The 20,748-nt window shown below is 39.6% G+C and overlaps 1 protein-coding gene across 1 annotated transcript in view; it reads left to right on the forward strand.

Moving 5' to 3' along the window:
* Window positions 1–20,748, forward strand: part of LOC136012938 (ephrin type-A receptor 6) — a 478,069-nt gene that overhangs the window by 335,124 nt on the left and 122,197 nt on the right. The window contains exons 7-8 of the mRNA XM_065676043.1: window positions 19,173–19,220; window positions 19,643–19,805. Coding sequence (XP_065532115.1) covers window positions 19,173–19,220; window positions 19,643–19,805 — 211 coding nt within the window. The remainder of the gene's footprint in view (window positions 1–19,172; window positions 19,221–19,642; window positions 19,806–20,748) is intronic.

Raw genomic sequence — 20,748 nt, forward strand, 5'->3', positions numbered from 1 at the left:
GCAGGAGCGGTGCCGTGGTGGTGCGAGAGCAGTGCAAGAAGAACCCAGCCAGAAAGGGCCAGGGCAGACCTGACAAGGGGTGGTGCTCAGTGCCACAGAGGACAGCAGCAAGTCCCGGGGCCACGCTGGGGCCACCCTGGGAGTCCAGAGGCTGCCTCCCCCCGGATGCGGGGCATGAGGGCCACCTGCGTGGTGCACGAGCACCGGGCGATAACGCAGCCAGAATGGCCCCAGGAGCCCTGACAAGTGGTGATGCTCAGTGCTCAGAGGAAGGCAAAAAACCCCCGGGGACCAGTGCCAATCTGCCCCGGGGGAAAATTCCTTCCTGACCCCAGTGCTGGCGATCGGCTGCTCCCTGAGCACGTGAGCAAGACCTGCTCCTGGTCCACACGCTGGTTATGCCTCTGAGGGGACAAGGGGACACTGGCACTGCCTTTTCTGCCTCTGTCTGGAGCCATCTCAGGGGCTTCCAACAACAGCAAAATGGCGCTGGTCTGATGACTCCTTGGAGCAAGAATCTTCCTGTGCTTGGCAGTAGAGCTCCAGAGCACTGGGGGAGGGCACTGAGCCATCTGCGCATCCTTCTTCTTCTGGCTGCTGCCACTCTCTCCCCAAGATACAAGGATGGCGAGCTCCCCGACGACTGAAGCAGGATTTCCATCCATCCATCCATCCATCTGTCTAATGACCGTTGAGCGTGGTCCATCCAGGAGCTGGAACAACAGCAGAGAACCTCTTGTAGCTTCGTGCAGTTAAGGGTTCCCTCCCTCGATCCCCCAGTCACCTAATTTCCCGGTACCCAGGAGAAGAGGATGGCGAGCTCCCCAACCACTGAAGCAGCATTTCCATCCATCCATCCATGCATCCATCCATCCATCCATCCATCCATCTGATGAGCTTTGAGCGTTGTCCCCGTTGAGCTGGAACGGCAGCAGAGAACCTCCTGCAGCTTCATGCAGTTTTGTGTTCCTCCCTCAGCAGCCCCCCTCACCTAATTCCCCGTTGCCCAGAAGATGATGATGGTGAGCTCCCTGATGACTGAAGCAGGGTTTCCATCTATCCATCCATCCATGCATTCATCCATCCGATGAGCTTTGAGCGCGGCCCCTCCAGGAGCTGGAACGGCAGCAGAGAACCTCCTGAAGGTTTGTGCTGTTAAGGGTTCCCTCCCTCGGTCTCCCCCTCACCTAATTCCCCGTTGCCCAGGAGATGAGGACGGCGAGCTCCCTGACCACTGAAGCAGGATTTCCATCCATGCATCCATCCATCCATCCATCCATCCATCCATCCATGCATCCATCCGATGAGCTTTGAGCGTGGCCCCTCCAGGAGCTGGAACTGCAGCACGGAACCTCCCGCAGCTTCGTGCATCTTCCAGTGTTGCTCCCATCAACCCCCTCCCCCTCCCAGTAATTCCCCCGATGCCTCAAGGGCTTCCTCTGGGATGCCCTCAGGCTGCCAGCTCTGTCCCGATGGCAGCGCCGGGCACTCTGGCAGTGGGACAGGGGAGGGCGCTGGCCTTACACTGCCCCAGAGCATTGTGATGCTGCGTTGCCGGGTGCTGGCGCTATGACATCGGGGTGATGGTTCCCCCACAGCCCTGCCCACCGCAGCCCTGCTGCTGCTGCCCCTTCTCCCAGCATCCCTTGGAGAAAGGCCTTTGGGCTGCTGGCCCTGAGGCAGTGCCTGTGTCCAGGAGGCCCAGGGGGATGTCCCTGCCCATGGTGGCCACACACTGGGCACCGCTGCGAGGTGTCCCTGTAAATAGATCTGTATGTTCAGACCGTATCAACAAAGGCTTTTATACCACGCAGTCATTTGACTGTGGCGATCCTAAAGGTGAAAGAAAGGGGTTTGGGTTCCTTCTGCATGAACTTTGCAGAAACACAGAGAGCATACAGCATTTCCTCACCATTCCTTTTCAGTACACCAAGTGTCATTTGCTGCTACACTGCTTATGGTGACGCCTTCTTCTTGGAAAGAAGAGTTTAAGGAATCTCTTCTGTGTTTGTGTTGCGTTTTAAGCCCAGCCGGTAATTCAGAACCACGCAGCCGCTCACTCACTTCCCTCTTTCTTCCTCCCCACTGCTCCCAGAGGGTTGGGGAGGAGTATTGAAAGAATATAACTCCCACGGGTTGAGATAAGAACAGTCCAGTAACTTAGGTATAACACAAACCCGCTGCTGTTGCCGACAGTAATAATGATGATAAGGGAAATAGCAAGGGGGGAGAATAGAATTGCTCTGCACCCGACAACCGATACCTAGCCTGACCCAAGCAGTGATCCAACCCTTCCGTGTAGCTCCCCCCATTTTCTATACTGGGCATGACGTGCTGTAGTATTCAATACCTCTGGTTAGTTTGGGTCAGGTGTCCTGCTTCCTCCCGGCTTCCCCTCCTCCCTGGCAGAGCATGAGGCTCAGGAGGTCCTTGGCCAGAGTAAGCATTACTTAGCAAGAACTAAAAACATCAGTGTTATAGGCACTGTTTCCAGGCTCAAAGTCAAAACCACAGCACTGCACCAGCTACTAAGAAGGAGGAAAGTGCCCGCTAGTGTTGAACTCAGGACAGTTTGTTCCACAGGGTAATGTTTCTTGTACAGGTTGTTTAGATACTTGCTTGTGTCTATTAGCATTCATGTGTCTAGTGTGGGGCTTTACCTCTTGTATTACTACTTGAACGCAGCATTTCACTGACTGCTGCCTAATTCCATGTTCTTGATAGCTCCAAGTGTTTTGATCGCAATTTGGTTTAAGCCATCTGGTCCGAGCAGGTTTTCCCTGCAACACTCAGGAAGAGCAAGTAAGTGACTCAGTTGTGTAGAACAGTTTTAAACCCCTCAGTTACGTATCACGTGAGGAGAACATGGAGCTGTTGGAACAAGTCCAGAGGAGGGCCACGAGGATGATGAGGGGCTGGAGCACCTCCCGTATGAAGACAGGCTAAGAAAGTTGGGGCTGTTCAGCCTGGAGAAGAGAAGGCTGCGTGGAGACCTCAGAGCAGCTTCCAGTATCTGAAGGGGGCCTACAGGGATACTGGAGAGGAAGTCTCCATCAGGAACTGGAATGCTGGAATGGGTTGCCCAAGGATTTCCAGATCCACCAGCCCCAGTTCCACCGCCCTTTCCACCACAGCCCTGCTGCCTATGCCCCTTTGCCCAGCATGCCTTGGAGAAAGGCTTTTGGGGTGCTGGGCCTGAGGCAGGGCTGTGTATTTTCAAAGCAAACATTAAGAATCATTTTCATCAACCCCATTATTTTTAGTTCAGTGTATGATATGCACTGGAGATAAAGATTCTGTATGGAATAATAAAGAACTAAATTCCAAGATAACACACATTACTTCAGAGCTGTTAGGTAATTGAATTTTTTCAAACTAATATATGTTGACAGAATTCAGTTACGTGATAGGTAGCGGTTTATCTAAAGCACCATAAACCAGCAACTTCTTTTGACACAAAAAAAACAAGAAAAATGCTGCAAAATACGAAACATAGGTACTGTTTGATGGCAGACAAAACTGCTAGGGTTAGAAAACTCATTGTATCACTATACCTCCTATAATGCACCCTTTTTTCAAAGCTTTGTTTTCATACCTTCACCCATCTCAGAATGCAACTTCTCAACCACACTACTGCTACACTACTTGGGTTTGGGAGTACAAAGAAGGTACATACCTTGTTATATTTGTTTATACCCATCTAACTTCTGCAGACACCACAAGTACTTGCCCACGTTCTTTCTACAACAACTACTCACCTACTCAATTCAGACTTGCCCCAGATTCTTAATTTGCCTTTCAAAGACCACTTTCTCTCCAACTAAAGTCAGTTTTGTACAGTGTCCGGAAAGATGAGGTGGACTCGTCATTTATACTCCGATCATTACGTTAACAACTTCCAATTGTTTACCAGGAGATAACGTACACAGGCATCTCTGCTCTTCCTGGCTCGTCACCAAATCAGGAAAACAAACCATCGTATTCACAAAGAAACTGTATGAAAAAAAAATAATTACTTATAAATTATTCATAACAGCGCTAATTCCGTCACAATATGATTATGTACTCTTTTAAAAAATTTGTTCTTTTTTAGTTTCTGTTTAGGTTTATCCAGACACTCCATTTTATCTTTACATGCGGGTGCCAAAAAATCCTTACATATCCAGAGATCTATGGAATATTTACTCAGTATTTTGCAGATCTGAGTATCTGAAGGGAGCCTACAGGGATACTGGGGAAGGACTCTTCATCAGGGACTGTAGCGATATGACAAGGGGTAATGGCTTTAAACTTAAAGAGGTGCAGTTCAGGTTAGATATAAGGAAGAAGTTCTTTAATGCGAGGGTTATGAGGCACTAGAACAGGCTGCCCAAAGAAGTGGTAAATGCTCCATTCTTGGCAGTGTTTAAGGCCAGGTTGGAGAGAGCCTCGGGCGACGTAGTCTAATGTGAGGTGTCCATACCTATGGCAGCGGAGTTGGAACTGGATGATCTTAAGGTCCTTTACAAACCAAACCATTCTGTGATTCTAGGATTCTAAAATACCCAGAATGATAACATAACAAAATCTTGTTTGGCTTTCTAGCTCTCTCTAAAAATTAAATGTTGAGAAAACAGCAAAACTTCATTGTGAGCCAGTTTTGGATGGGTTTTACAGAGTTTTAATTTCCTATTTAGGAATACACTGGTGCCTATTTATCTGGTTAACTGACAAGAGGTCACTTTGTTCTGCAGCTTTTCAGCCAAAAATGCAGTGAACATAAGATGACCTAGGCCTGTGAGGAAAACAAAAATTCCTAAACATTGTGCAAGATGCTATGAGTTTCTGTCAGAGTAAGGAGAAAAATTTTTCCATTGCTTGAATAGTAATGTGATGTAACCAGGAAGAGAATATAATGAGCCTGAATTAATGCTGTATGTTGAGTCCTGGTAGCTGAAATACCTTATCTCCAGTAGATTATGAATCATTCTGAAAGCTATTTAGTTAGCAGCATTTGTCACCTTACACGATAAGTGAGTCTTTACAGCAACACACAGAGAATTCTTTAAATGTTTTACCTGAGACCACTAAGGCGTACTCTGAAAAGTATTTCTTCATAGACCTGCTTTGGAGTCTTCATAGATACTACATATTTGCGAAGTATCTTTGTTGATACAGGCTGTCTGCCTTATTCTGCAGTCTGTTATCTATCCATGAACAGTCTGCAGTCTGTTATCTATCCATGAATACACCAGTACTTTTAGAAGAAAAACATCTCTCATAGGCAGTATTGTCTTTCCCTTTAAAAATCAAACTCCAGATATCAATATAACCTCTGTTTCATTGCTAATAGTAATCAACTTTTCTTTTATACTTAGAACAATTACTCAGATACTGCCCAAAACGTGTACTTTTTGAAAGATTCCAGGACATTATAATCTATTTACGTCTCACCAAAAAGGTTGCATGTTCAAGTCAAATGGAAGAGCGGGGTAAGATATGGCCTTGATACAGCCTTGTAATGACGCTTAAGTCCTGCTGTAGGGATTCCCTCAAGGAAAAGGAAAGAGTACACAGTGGATATAAACCATACTAGCTCCACTTGAGGTTGTGCAGCTGAGCTGGAAAATGCTTATTCCTCCCCTTTTCCACCCAAACCCTTAAAGTTAATCATCAAAAATTAATGCTCCCTGAGAGCTGTGTTAAGCATACCAAGCTGTGTACGTATCAGCAACTGTATTTTGTTCTCCCATATGGCCCAAATACACAGCTGGGTTATATTTTCTGTTACACATGAGATAATACATAATTAGCTGAGAAAGCATGTCTATAGAGAAGAGATTTTAATGGGATATACCCAAGTACTATCCCAAGGCGTTGCAATGACATCTCCAAACAGAGTATCTTTTGCAGCAGGATGTAGGATGGAGGGGCTGGTTGACGCTTCTTTGCTTTCTTGTCTTTTGATGCTATTTACACTAAAGCCAAATCCTTTTGGCAAAATACTTCATTTTGTTGACAGAGTCAATTTGCAACTCACAGGCATTTTCACATAAATATTTTAACCCACCTCCATATGCCAGTGAGTGCATAGGACATGTAGGATGTCAGGTATGACTTTTCCTCTGTTGCAGTATTATTTAGAGTTGAATTCATACATAAAAGAGAGAAAATAACTGAGCAATAGAGGCAAGAGGGAAATTAGTTTTCCAATGGGATTTTAAAAAGAGATGGAGATTGATGATGCAGAGAGATAGAGGAAAGTGTCAGATTTAAAGAATTAGAAAGCAGTATGACCTTGTTAATTTTTCTGTCAGTCTACAGCTGTATTAACTTATACAGAAAACAATGCTCCTTCTTAAAATCTAGTATTAAAATAAACGTCACTGTTTCTTTGAATATTCATTAATATGAATTAAAATGAGCCATCCTGAATTTGAGTAGTAAAATACAGACTAGATGTTGAGGTAAATTACTTCATAGGAATTGTGTGAGGATTTAAAGACTATCAACACATAATGTTTTGAATGACAGAATTATTTTTACAAAAATTAATATGAAAAATTATAAACACAAAAGTAATATTGCCTTTCAGGATAGTTTGTCTACAGTAGTATCCTGTAGTATAAAGAAAATCTGTCTGTCTAGAAATACATGCACCATATTATTTCAAAGCCACAGAAGTGTGTATGTGCAACAGATTACATACTCTGCACTTTGACAACAAAAAGATGTAGCACTCAGTGCATGTACAGATGAAGATGTTTTTCCGTGCCTATTTTTTTCCACATGTTCTGAGGAGCAGATAGTTTTGTGCAATGCTCAGTATCACACTAGACTAGCACAGCAATAGCACAGTCCTGGGAGCCTTCAGAATGCTTCAAGCTCATTTTCACATAAGTGCCCAAGTTGCTTTATTCCAGTTGGGTTTTTTTTTCCCATGTGAACTGCCAGTGTAAGGTATGTGACTTATCCCATTTTAGGACAACAGATGTTCCCCTGTGTCTTCTCCAGCTAAGGAGATATTTCATTATGATCTTCTCGTATTAATTCAGTTCTGCTCAGAAAGAATCTGACCCTACTTGAGCATCAGCTGGAATCTAACCTCCATGAACAGGAGTCATTAGACAAGATATGGACATTTCTTATAAGAAGCCACATCCTGTAGATCAGAAAATCCTCTGAATTTCTCGGTGACATTTTGGAAAGGTGAAGTAAAGTCCGTCATTTCTTTTCTATAGCCCTATGCCCTTCTGTGAGGTGTATATGACGTGTGAGGTTCGTTGACAATCAACCTCCCAACTGCTTAAACAGCTAAACCACTCTAGTCTTTCCATTTCTTTTCTTACAATTTTGCATAATGTTTAACTGAGTTAGAAAGATTACATTTTTTCAGACACAACTATGTTACAACTTCCCTATTTCCCTTAAGTACCAGCTGTTACTTACTTGGTTCAGATTTGGCTTTTATGTTAGATTTTTAAATCATGAAGAATAATATATGCACCATCTCCAATCCACATGAGGCTGAAGAGAGCCTGCAGACTGTGTGACATTATTCATGAGCAGGTAGAGTTCATTTGGTACTGCTGTGCCTGGATTGGTAGCATCCGCTGGCTCTTACTCCGGCCACATTCTTTTATTGTTGTTAAATCTGCCATAGTATGCTTGATAACCTTGAAAGCTTCCTGACTATATTTTAAAGTCAACGTCAGTGACAAGACTGGGGAACAGGAAAAGGCTTATAACAATTGGGATTGAGCACTTAATTGCCTGGGTAGTCAGTAAGTATAGAAGCGCTATGCTGTTAGCATTGAATGATTAGTGGGGCAATTTGTAGCCTCATGCTAATCATTCTCTCAAAACAAAATTGTTTGCTCCTGTAATATTTTTCAATTATTCAAATTATTTGAGGTGTAAGTAGCAATCTGCTGCCTACAAGTAAAATGTTTCTGATGTGAGTAGGAGCAAGAAATCTAGTGCTCATGCAGTAATATGTTTTCATTGCATTTTCAGCACGTTCTTATAAAAACAAGAGCATCGGGTAATTTGGATGCATAAGAGCTTTTAGACAGTAGTATTAAGCAGACCTTAGTATTTGTCCATAGCTGCAGGAACAGATCAGCATGTCACAGTGAGGCCCCAGGGCTCCAAGGAGTGCTGCTGGCATTCTCGTCCATTCAGAGCTCCTGGGAAATGAACCATGTCTGGTGAATGTTTTTAAAAAATAATCACTACAAATGTGCTTTGGGAGATACTCATTAAAATGAGATCTCCTAGCTTATTTTAGCATGGTAAGTGATGTTAAACAAGCTTCTCAGTTTTTCTATTCCGCTGTTATTAACCTAGTTTCCCAAGGGAAGAACTGTAAAGGCCTTACATTCTAGAAAGAGAAAAAAGTAGTTCTCAGAACTGTTGAAAGCGACGGTGAATAATTATGAGACTCTCTGAGCAGATATAATTTTTGCCTGCAGGAAAGAAACTGTGGACCTTGAAGCAGCTATTATTAATGACGCTGATATAATTACTACTAGGAGAAAAAGAAATCTGGCCTCTAAATATCAATTGCATGCAGCAATGGGTTTATCAAAGAAGTTCTGAGCTAGGCATTCTCCATTAGGTGCCTGGTTTAGCTAACCTCCTAATAGTTGTTGTCAATTATTTAGAGATAGCTTCTAAGCCTTTGTATTTAATAATAAAGTAGCCTACAGAGCTATTCCTATTGTCATTCCTGCTGAACCAAAAAATCTGAACGAGAAATATAATGTTGTTTAAGCAAGCCTAGTGGATTTAATTTAACAAAAAACATAGTTCAGTCTCTGCTGATCTTTTGTTCTTGTCTGTAACCAGTACCATTTTCCCCAAGGAAAATTGCCTGTACAAAGCTTATTCCAGTAAGTGCTAGAAGAGCTGCACAAATGTAGTAAAAGTGCGTTAATGGTTTTGAATAAATGGTTTTCAAACTCTTTTAAAGACATAGGCATAGGGGGTATGCAAACTGTTACAAGACAAAAAAACACAGCTAGTTACATGCTTCAAAGAAAGCTAAGAAAGCTAACTCCGCTGATGACAGAGGCTGATTCCTAATAAAAGGAATTATTAAACATTTTTTCTAGACGTTAATCATTAGAACTTCAGAAAAAAATAGTCTTAAAAATAGATTACAGACACAGCAAGAATAATAATATTAACTGCAGGAATCAGCTGTTAATCTTGAACATGTGATTAGGTAGGGTCAAAAATCAAAAGCATCTATTTCATAGTGCAATAAGCTTCAGCTACCTCCGGAGGACAAACTTCAGATTATTTTGATAAACGTATAGTGAAAAAGAAATGTCTCTTCAGAGAGACTGTATCAGTTGAACAAAAGAAATTGGTAAGGAGTTTAACATGTTTTATCCTAAATTAACAAAATAGAGGATGTACTCTCAAAGCATTTTATTGCTATCGTTGTTATTGCCATTGTTGCTGTTATTAACTAGTTGTGGTGGGGTCAGTTTTGAGTTTAGGTGCAGTAAGTTTTAGTAGCATCTGAACCTAGACTTGTAGTTCCCTCAGGTATCTTAACAGACATTCAGGAGTCAAACTTTGGGGTTGAATGTTTAACCCATTTTTACAAAAAGAATAGTGAGTTTCATGAGCAGTGACCTAAATATAACCAGTGTAGTTGCCAGAAGATGGTCATCTAAGCAAAAAATTATTTCCTTATTTATAAGTTATCTATAATGTTCAGGTCAGCATTTCTCTGAAATATGTTTCAGAAAGTTTCCTTTAGAGCTTCTTAAAATAAAAACTAGCTCGAAAATTCCCAAAAGTCTTCATCTGTGAGCCCAAACTGTTTTAAAAACTGAAGCTAGGATAGTGTTTTCATAATACACAAACTACTTACTGTTCATAAATTGTTCTTTTGCAACCATAAAGGTGGATTTGCAGGTTAAATCAAGAAGATATGTCCTTTGAGACATAAGTGAGGTTTCATCTTATCTAAATGTGAAGGAATGTTCCAATATGAGGTATCATTTTAACTTAGTTTTATCCTGCAATCCCTCACACGTTCAGGAGATATTTGGGGAGGTACAGGTAGAGACGTGTTTTGGGGGGCAAAGGGGAGAAAATAGAGAACTTTCCATTTTTTATTAATCTTCTTCTTTGACTGCATTGCAGCTGCACACTAACCACGCAGAAGGACAGATTGTTGTTAGTTTTCCACTTTTAACAGGTTTTTTTTCCCACACAGAAATGTATACAAAGCCACTGACTGCATAATATAAGCAACTTCTTTTTTATTAAGTTGTGATGTCCCCAGAGCAGTCATTCTGAGAGAAAGGAAGAATTATTCAGAGGGAACGAGGAAGCTCTTTTAAGGAAACCCATTCTGTTTTCATGCAGTAGAACATGCTATTTCCATTTTTAATATTTAGGTAAATATTTTGCTACATATTGTATAAAAACTGTGGGTTTGGCTGGGTGGTTGTTGAATGGACAATGAACAGTAGAGGAGCTTTTCGTTTAAATACATGAATTCGTTAGCCAACTTGAATTTATAGAATGGGTATGTTATTCAGTAACTACCACGTAGGATTGTTAGTTTTGTATCCTAATAAAATAATGAATGTTTGTTTTGTTGATTTAAGGAAACATAATGTAAAAATTCTCCTTTTTTAATGTATTAGTAGTAATAGCTTCAAAGTGCCCTTTCTTGATGTTCTTGTCAGGGAGGCTGAGTTAACAACCTATTATTATGTACTCCTTACTGAGCTGTTAATAGCTTTAGAGTCTTTTGCAGTAATTCACCTGCTGCTCATAAACACATTTATGTTGCTGTAGGAACTTCACCAGGTTGATGCATCTTGTATTTGCAATGACCTTGCACAAACTATCTGATTTTCTTGCATATACTGCCAGAAGTACTAACATAATGTAATAACAGTAAGGCAGTTCTTTAGTGACTGAGACAGCCCTTCCTTTTTAAAAGGGTGTTGTCACCTGTCTGTTTAATTGAAGAAATCAAACAAAAAAAAGCCAAAAAAAATCAGACTGTTCTGGTTCGTCTCTACCAACTCAAAAAAATGTTATTTCTGCTGACGTTAGTGAAACTAGAAATGGGCACTTCCCTGATGCAACTACAGGAACAAAACTTGTTTTGTCATTTTTGAAAGCGTAAACTCACCATTTTAGTTGATTTGCTAGATTGTTAACTTCGTCCTTTGATATCCATGTTAAACTAATTGGAAAAATATTTTGATTTTTGCTGTCTACTCCTCGTTAACTGACTGAGGTGTTTGAAGAAAACATAAATTTAAATAATATTCTGTATTTATTGTTGATGTAGTGCCAGGATTTGCTATATAGTCATGATGCCAGAGACGAATTCAGCCCTTTGGAGTTAACGTTACAAGACAGATGTTTGCTGAATCCCAGCACTGAGACACAGAAAGATGCACACACATGCTCACAAATACACAAAGAATGTAATATCTCAGTGACTTTTCAATAGCTCTTGATATATTTATAGTTGAAGAGGTTTGCATAATGAAAAACTCGACACAACCTCTACGGATTACCCCTATATATAGATTAGCAGGTTCCTTCTTGCTTCTCATTTATTTGTATTGGAGTGATTAAAGTCAAACTATAGTTAATGTCAAACTTTGTATTTTATTGCCAAAATTCTTCCTCCGAAATTGATTTTTGTTGAGTGGTGTTGAAATCTATATTAATGCTGTCAACATTATTCTGTAAATTCAGATTTTCTTTCAAAAGGAAAGTGTCTTAAAGAACTGTATATATAGTTAGCATGTGAAAAGCTCATATAATATTCATGTGGATATAAATTAATCTTAGTGACCAGTCATTTATTCCAGATCCACAATAGCAATCTGAATCAGTTCCATCTATAAAAGTATTTTGCTAACTTAAATAAAAGGGATAGCTTTATTAATATCACTGAACCACAGCTGATAGCTCTCTTACATGTGTCTGTAATCCAAGTAAACAACTAGGAATACTTTTGCTCTAAGTATGGCTTGTTTCCAAATGGTTGTATATCAGTAAGGATCTTCTCTTTATTTGCCAGGTAGGAAATATCCACTAACATATGTGTACGTTAGTCTGCTCTTCTAAGAATAAAAGAATCTTCTTATCTAGAAGATTCAGCCTGGGTTCTAACCAGTATTAAAATAAGCCCAGTTACTCTACCTGTCCTAACACCCCTGAAAGGCTGAAATACGTTTTTAAAAGAAGTTGAAATTAGGTAAATTAGGCAGATTTTATCACCAGCACCATTAGAGCTGGGTTTTGTATACCTGACTCAGTGCTGTAACAATTCTATTGTAACAAGTCAACATCGCTGTAGAAGTCTTGTGAAAAATTGGATCATTGCTCTAGTATTGAAATTCCACTTCAGTTGTAAGATGCTTCTTTATACCTTCACACTTCAAGGTGAAATAGGGGAATGACGATTTTGGGTTCTGCCATGAAGGAGCAGCAGTTTTGTGTGTACAGCTGTGATTTTACCAAGGCTGATAATGTTAGGCATGAGAAACTTGCCTGTCATATGTCTCAGCAATTTAGAGAACTCCAGGTGTTTGGACTGTGGATTTTGCATTGCAGTTTTTTTACATCCCATGAGTTGTCCAGTTTTTGTTATCTTTCATCCAGGGTCTTGCATTTTCAATTTTAAAATTTCATTATCCAGTGACCTACTTCCTATCTGTAACTACAAGTACTGTTCCTATGATGTACAGAGATATGCTGAGTTTGACTGAACAAATCATGGATATTCATGACTATTCACAACAAAAAAAAACAAACAAACAAAACCAAACACTATTTTTAAAATAAATCATTTCTGTAATTAAATAAAAAAATATATTTTTTTTAATTAAATGTGTTACCTAGCAACATTTTGGGAGCTACAAGCAAATTTGGATCAAAAAGTAAGTAAATTCTTGGAAGAAAGTCCTTGAGCTGTAAAACATAATGAAATAAATTTAGTTAATTCAGAAACCCACTAATGTGCACATTGCTGGACGCTGGGGGAGTGTTAAAGGTGAGTGTGGGGAGAAGGAACCTGTACTGCTCATACGGAGTCTCATCTACAGTAGTGTGTACAAGACCTGATTCAGAAATTCGAACTACGAATCTCATATACCAAAGGAATGAGCTGGGAATTAGCCCACAGGCTGTGTGTACATAGTTCCTGGGGCTTGTTTCACATAAAATTACAGAAGGCTTCATTCAATCTTTAAATTTTGCAGTATTTCATCTGTTTCCGGATGAGTTGTATTTGTCAGCGAATCTATTACCTCATTTTGAAATACACCTTAGTGTAAGGTATCTGAGAAGAAACTGTGCTTTGCCGTGCAAAGATGCCAGCAAAACTTTTAAATACTACTTGAGTTGATTTTACCGTGAGTAGGCTAATTCATGCTTGCAGTAGTGCCTTGCTTTTTTCCAACTGAAAAAGATAGTGCTGGGGAAAAGAAAAATAAAATGAGTGAAAAAATAAGAAAAATCTTCAGGGGCAAGCGGAGAGGCTGCCATTTTTATGTGCTTAAGTGAGAAATGCTCCTGGAAATCCTCTGCAGACGTTTTCACTGGTAAATATTTTTAATTAACAAACAAATTTTATCAGAGTAGCTTATAGCTGCTAGGAAGATGGAATTTAATATCTGCGCTTATCTGATAGGTCAAGTCATGTTCCCCAGCTCCCTTTATTATATTCTGCATTGCGCCCTGTTCCATCACCTACTTAAGGCACAGACCTGTTTTTATTCCTTTCAATTTAATCTGCTTGTCAATACAATCAGCAGAGTCCTATCTGCTGCTCTCACACTTGGTGTTCCCATTTGGCCTGCCATGTTAACCACACAGCTTTTGCTCTGCCTACCTCGTTGTGCTGGCAAGAATGTGACCACTCATTTAGAGTCACCCTGTCATCATCACTTCTCATTTAACTTTCTTTTTTTCATGGTTTACCTCACATTAACTCATTTCTGCCTTTCCAGTTCTATAATCCAATTAAATGGAGGTTTGGCTGGGTTTTGACCTTTCCATATTTTCTTGATGATTGGTTATTTATTCTTCCCCTTTGCTTGTTGACAGCTTCACTTTATATATGGAGAAAGTGATGAGCTGACTGGCAGGCAATCAAAATATAAAATATTGAATGGCCAAATAGGTAAAGCTGCTGTATTGCAGTCCCCAAACTGTTGCATCTTAGATTAATCACAATGGAGGTCAAGAAGGGAAGGGAGAAGATTACAACCTAAAGTGGCTGATGCCTTAAAATGCTGCAGGTTTCTTCTCTGAAGCAATTACTAGAGCCACCAGCAATTTTCTGTATGACCCTACTTTTTCCTGTCACAGTTTTCATCTTAGTTCCTACTGATCCTCAGCTGTTTATAATCACCTTTCTAAATTTACTTTAAGTTTGTTGGTCAGCTGGAAACTAAAGCTACAAGATTGTTAGGAAGTGTTTTCACAAGAATATGAATAGTATCTTCCACTGTTACTTGTATTATTGAAGTTTTTCTTATCACTCTGTTGCAATGAGAATTTACATAATGCTGTTGAACATATTGTAATTAGAAAGTAATTAATGTTAGAAGCATGGTTTTGAACCAGTGACTGTTTTCTCTAATATCTGCTAAATATTATTGCTGTCATTCATGTTAATTGATGTACCCTAGGTCAAAATAATCACCTAAGAGAAAATCAGGCACAAAATTGATAAATACAGAGAGAGGCGTTTGAAGACAGACTGATTTTCCCAGGTGTAGTGCATTTTACTGATTTTGATGTAATTACACTTCATCTACAAGAATCTATGTAAGATGAGAGGAGTGATATGACATGGGGCAATAGGCATTCAGAAATCATATTATGGAAATACTTTATTGTGAAGAAAGAGAATTTTTGAGAGTTATTGGGGGCAAATTAGTTGTGAAAGGAATATAGGCAGTATGAATCAAAGGCAATTTCTGTAAATTAGAGCTGTGGGGGGCTGTGTTTTCCTTGGAAAACAGAGACAGTAGGCATAAACAAAGCTGTTATTTGTCTTTAATAGATTCTACTGGGACTGATTAATCACATATTGATTAAACCTAATAATTGCCTACTGTCTTATTTGAATGTGTATCACACCATAAAAGTTCAGATGACTCTGAAGGTAATTAAGTGCCGTCATAGATGATTCCATAAGAAAAGTAGGGAAGGTGCTGGAGATTTCATTTCACGACAGATCAGACCTATGATTAATAAAAAATCCTGTCTTCCAGTATCATGGTCTTTCCTTTAAAGTAAAGATACTTCCTCTGTAGATCACGTTGTGTATATCCTTCCAACTGACGTATCAAGGCAAGAGGAGAAATGTGACCAGATGATCTCATAAAAAATTATTTTTTATAATTGGTGTTTTTATTTAAACATTGATAATGTCTGAATCATGGACCTCCAAATCTTTTTTACTTCAATGTGGTACTTATTCAGCTTATACATTGTGCTTAATGCACAGGAGAAAGACCTGGTCCCTGTGGTATATAGATTGAATTTCTATTAGTATTTCTTTCTGTTAAGCGATACACTTTTATGGCTTAAGTGCAGAATTTTCATGTCAGAGGACAATGGATATAAACTAGAAAATACATTTTCAAGCAGTAGATAGTAAAATCAGATACTGTCTCCTTGGATTCTTTCTGTACCTATACGCATGGCAGTTGTGGGTACACAGTAAGTATGTTTTCAGCTGGCACTTTGAAAACTCTTTCCCCACTAAGAAGGCTTTTCAGTTACTCATGGGACTCAGTAAACTGAATAGTTTGATTGTCATTCATAATATAAACTAGACACAGAGTGGTAGTTCCTGGAGTTCCCATTATATATTCTAAATGTTAGAAAACTATAATCAGTTATCTTTTCCGTTGCTAAAATAAGAACTGATACGATTTCATTTAGATCCACGTTTCTTGTTCGCACTCAAATATTAACAGTGACAAATCTTGTATGCCTGAAAATGCCTGGATTTTTATCCGTGCTTTACTGGTAAAATTAATCTTTTAAAGGTTATTCACACACTGTAAGCAAAATTCTGTATTTCAGCTTTTATTTATTTTTTTTTCCTAACCATTTGTAGCCATATATACTTTCTCTTACCTTTAGCATCAGAATGTAAGCTCTTTGATTGCTGTATGAGTATGAACTGATGAAAGGTCTTCATATTTTGGTTAATCCTTGTCAAAATTTTATTTCATTTATGTGCACAGTCTTCAATTCTGTGCTGTTTCACTCTGAAGTAAGGTGGGAATAAATTTAAAGAGCAGCATGTTCACACAGATGTGGCAGTTGGAGGTGCATGTATTAGTCTGCAAGTGTTAGTATCAACAGAAGGAATCCCCTTTCTTTTGAGTATATGAGAAAAATTGTGATGCTCATCATGATAATGTAACATCTGGATATTGACTGACTATGACATTCATTAATAAAGTAGCTGGTTTCAGTGAGTGATGAACTATCGTTTAAGCTGATGTTGTCATACAGTGGAAATGTTTCATTACAGTGTACGCTGATGGGACAGATGCAGCTCGTCTGGTGCATTGCAAAAGAAGGCAGCTTTTCCTTATTTTTTATATCTGATCCTGCTGCTCCATTAAATCAGTTTGTCTACTCTTAGACCATAGGCACCATTGCAATCTCCAGTCCGTGTGTTTCTTAGGATATGAAAAAATGTCTTGACTATAGAGCCAGATATAAAATTAGGATGCATACAGATTCAGATATTAATGCAGAGTTGGCTGCAAGAAAGAGTTTGATTCTGAAAGGTGTTCATGTTCATGCATAGGCCAAACTGTCACAGATTTGTGGACATTGTCTCTTTCATAATCAGACTGAATCCAGTGACAAGAATCACACAAACAATAAGAAAAACACAATTTCCATAGAAATAGAGATAGGATTTTCAAAGTTATGATACAATTCTGTTTAGCTTGAATAGCTATTCATAGGCTTTCTGTTGCATTGTGTAATAACATTGGCTTCACTTATTTTTTGGATTATATTTCTGTTTTAATTACAGGTTTTCACCAAGATAAATTTGCAGTAGGCTATAGAAGAGGCCTTGTGAAGTTACTCTTATCAGAATCTGACTAGTAGTTATATGAATATATTAGATAGACTCCTGTAACTTATGTTTACATCCTCAACCCCTGTGTTCTCAAAACTGCTTCTTGCGAGTGCTGTGCCATCTTAAGAACACAAATGCTGCTCTGGTACTAAAATGAAGGATCAGAGCATCTGTTGTACTTTTCCTTTGTATATGAACTCCTTGATGTTTCCCATCACTGTCCACATTGGGGATCTATCACAGAGCATACTGTAGCTCCTTCCAGCCCACAGAATCATGCTTCCTTCCAGTGGAAAATAGGGTGCATGGCAGGAGGGCTGATATATGTGTAAATTTTGCCACAACATAAAATCAGAGTCTGATGAAAGCACACACTAATATCCATGAACTACATCTAAGTCCTGCCATTTAAAATTCACTTTTTGAACCTAGAATCCGTGCAAAAGTGTATGTGATATGTGACAAGGATAAGACAAAGCATCCCATACTTCTCTGCAGCCTAACATTGTATTGTTTTATCCCAAGACCATCTTTAGCTTTCCTGGGAAAGATCATGGGCCAACCTTGAGAGCCACCCCCATCAACCTCAGATTGCATCTCTCTGTGGAAAGCTTTGGCTTGCTGGGTAGCTTCAGGTCTTGAAACTGTAATGAAAACAGTGTAATGGCAAAACATCCGCTCTTTGGAGAATTGTCTTATGTATGAATCCAGTCCAGAAAGGCTGATGTCTTTGTGTGAAACATTCACATTAAACAGTGTGAAGTTTCCAGCTATTAATCATTTTGTCTCGAGTTTGAGCACCTTTCTCCTTAGCTACAGGCTTCTGAAGCTTTTTCTTCTCAAATACACCAAGGTGGCAAGTTCTTTTCCCCTCATTTCACTTACAGTTACAAATCCTACCACCTTTCCCATATGACAGAAATATTACTTTTATGACTGTGGACTCCTAGACACCATTTTGACTGTGATGGATGGCATAAGAGGCTGCAGAAGGCAAAGAAGGAAGTAGGCAGCAGAACACAGAGATGGGACCCCTCAGGGCCTCCTGCAGGCAGCTGCCGGCGTGTGGTGAGGGCAGCAAGCCAGACAACCCTTGGAGGTGACCAAAATACCTTCCAGTGCCCAGAAGGATAGGCAGAGATGGCAGCCCCTCAGGAAAATGCTGTTAGCCACAGCCTGCCCACACAGATGGAAGAACCCATTTTGTTGGTTAAATGTTACCATCACAATCTTTGTCACGCTCACTATCTTTGACCAGCTACAACAAGAAATTATACTCAGTAACTGTCTGTCAAAAAAAACTTATAGAAAAAAATATGTATGCATGTTGCTCAGAAGAGGCTGAGCCAAACAGAATCTAATGGAAACCTATACTTCTCCTGGTTCTATGTTTTCTGTGAACCAGATTGTTTCTTTTTTAACAGGCTGAAAGCACCCTTTGAATAATGTATACGTACTCTTAATATTACAGTATGGTATAATAAATGTATATGGTGCCCTATGGATATCACAGATTGTTAAGCATATGCCAATGACATTTCTGTTCATTTGTCTGTTTGGAGACAAATCCTGCTGCAGTGAAGTAGAGCTAGCCTTAAGGCACCATATAAAATATTGCGGATTACTGATTTCTCAAGTGACAGTAATTAATGACAGGGAATAAACTCTCTGTTCTGAGTCATCCCTTCTTGTAAAAGTATCATCAACAACCTGTCTAGCAAAGCAGCCCTTAGTTTGTTCGCAGCAATTGATGTGGCTGGGCTCCATACTACAGCAGGTGTCTGCAGTGGTAATTCCCAGTGATCTCTACACCATAATTCTCAGTGATCTGAGTCAGGAATTTCCTGACTGAGTTCTCAGCAGATGCCCAGGACCAACTGCTAGGAGATTAACAACACACTTTTGCAGAGAGCGTTTCACCTTATAGAGTGTGAAAGGGAATTTCATGTGCAACTACATTACAGCTACATGGAAAGAGAAGTTAAGTTCAACAGCAGTGATGCAGTTGAATCATTCTAGAAGCTTACAGACTTTAAAGAAAAAGTTAATTTTTATTTTCTTTTACCCACAGGCCTACCCACGGATAGCGCCGGCATTTTGGCACTACCTGCGGGTAGAAGTGAGTAGCGGGCATTTGAATACTCGAACATCTTTACTTTACAGCTTACTAGTATTTACTGACCTCCTAGTTTGTCCATTGTGCAAAAGTAATTAGCTACCATTCTAGCTGCCATTATCTCTAAATGTAGTCTTGTACTAATTCCATGTTGTTTTGACTACAGTGTAATTACTAACCCGAGTCACAAAGATGTGATGTGATGTTTATGAGCAAGATCAAAGACAAAAAGATGAAATCTAAGTCAAGGCCATATCATGCATTATGACTACAGCACAAAATCAAAGTACAGAAATCCATGCCTACACCTCCTTTTATAAACACATTTTACATTCATGAGAAGAATATGGAGCTTCTGTTATATCATTTTTGCAAAATTTGTACGACTCAACTTGATATAATTTCTCCCCTCTTTTGTCCCTCAGGAGCATGAGCAGCTCAGCTATTCCTCCACAAGGTCCAAGGCTCCAAGTGTTATCATCACAGGTCTCAAGCCAGCCACCAAGTATATATTTCATATCAGAGTCAGGACGGCAGCAGGATACAGCGGCTATAGCCAGAAGTTTGAATTTGAAACTGGAGATGAAAGTAAGTTTCACTGAAGGAAAAAAAAAATCACATCCAATAGAAGCAGCATCTGTTACTGAAACATTGAGACGTTTGGGAGTTCAGATGGCTGGTAGGTTACCCTGCTCTTGCAGGGGGGTTGGACTAGATGATCTTTTTAGGTCCCTTCCAACCCTTGGGATTCTGTGATTCTGTGATTCTGTGATCTATACCATTTGCTTATCACAAAATGACTACTACTCTATGACAAAAACAAGTAGGCTTCAGCCTCACAATTCCTAACATTTAGCCCAACACTGCAGCTGAAGGAATCTTTTCTTCTGCCACATTTCCTTATGGGTCCCTTCCAACTTGAGATATTCTGTGATTCTATTGCTTAAAGAAGGCCTTCCTTTTGACATCTAGAAGTAGCCTTAGTCAGACTTTATGTAAGTCTAGCAGCCTCATGTAGGCTCCCAGAACACAGCAATGAACTCTTTTTTCTGTGGTTATTAGTGCTCCCAGAGTCTACAAATTAAAACAAAAATAATCAAAAAAACCCCAAAAATTATATGCATTTCTATCAATCAATAAGCCTACTAAATTTACCAGTAAAAAGCAAAAAGCCTACATATTCCTACATAATAATCAAAAAGGCTTCATGCTGTGGATTATGTTCATGCCCTAAACAATTTTATTATATTCGTCATGTATTGCCCTCCATGTTCGAAGAAACTGCAGACAAGGTATCTGCAGGCATTTGAGATAAAATTAGTAGATACGACAGTAAAACATCCATTAATGAAATTGTTTTAATTAACTAGTTTTTTATGTTATGTTTTTCATTACTGCTTTAGAACTCAAGTTGCTTAAGCTAACATACAGACTCAGAACTATCTGTTTCCAAGAGCACCCGTGAGTTTGTGTTCTGTTTTCATTGCTTCTTAACTTCTAGTTCAAAAACATTTGTGGGATAGATTTCCAA

The sequence above is a fragment of the Lathamus discolor genome, chromosome 4, assembly GCF_037157495.1.
Source record: "Lathamus discolor isolate bLatDis1 chromosome 4, bLatDis1.hap1, whole genome shotgun sequence".
Taxonomy (NCBI): domain Eukaryota; kingdom Metazoa; phylum Chordata; class Aves; order Psittaciformes; family Psittacidae; genus Lathamus; species Lathamus discolor.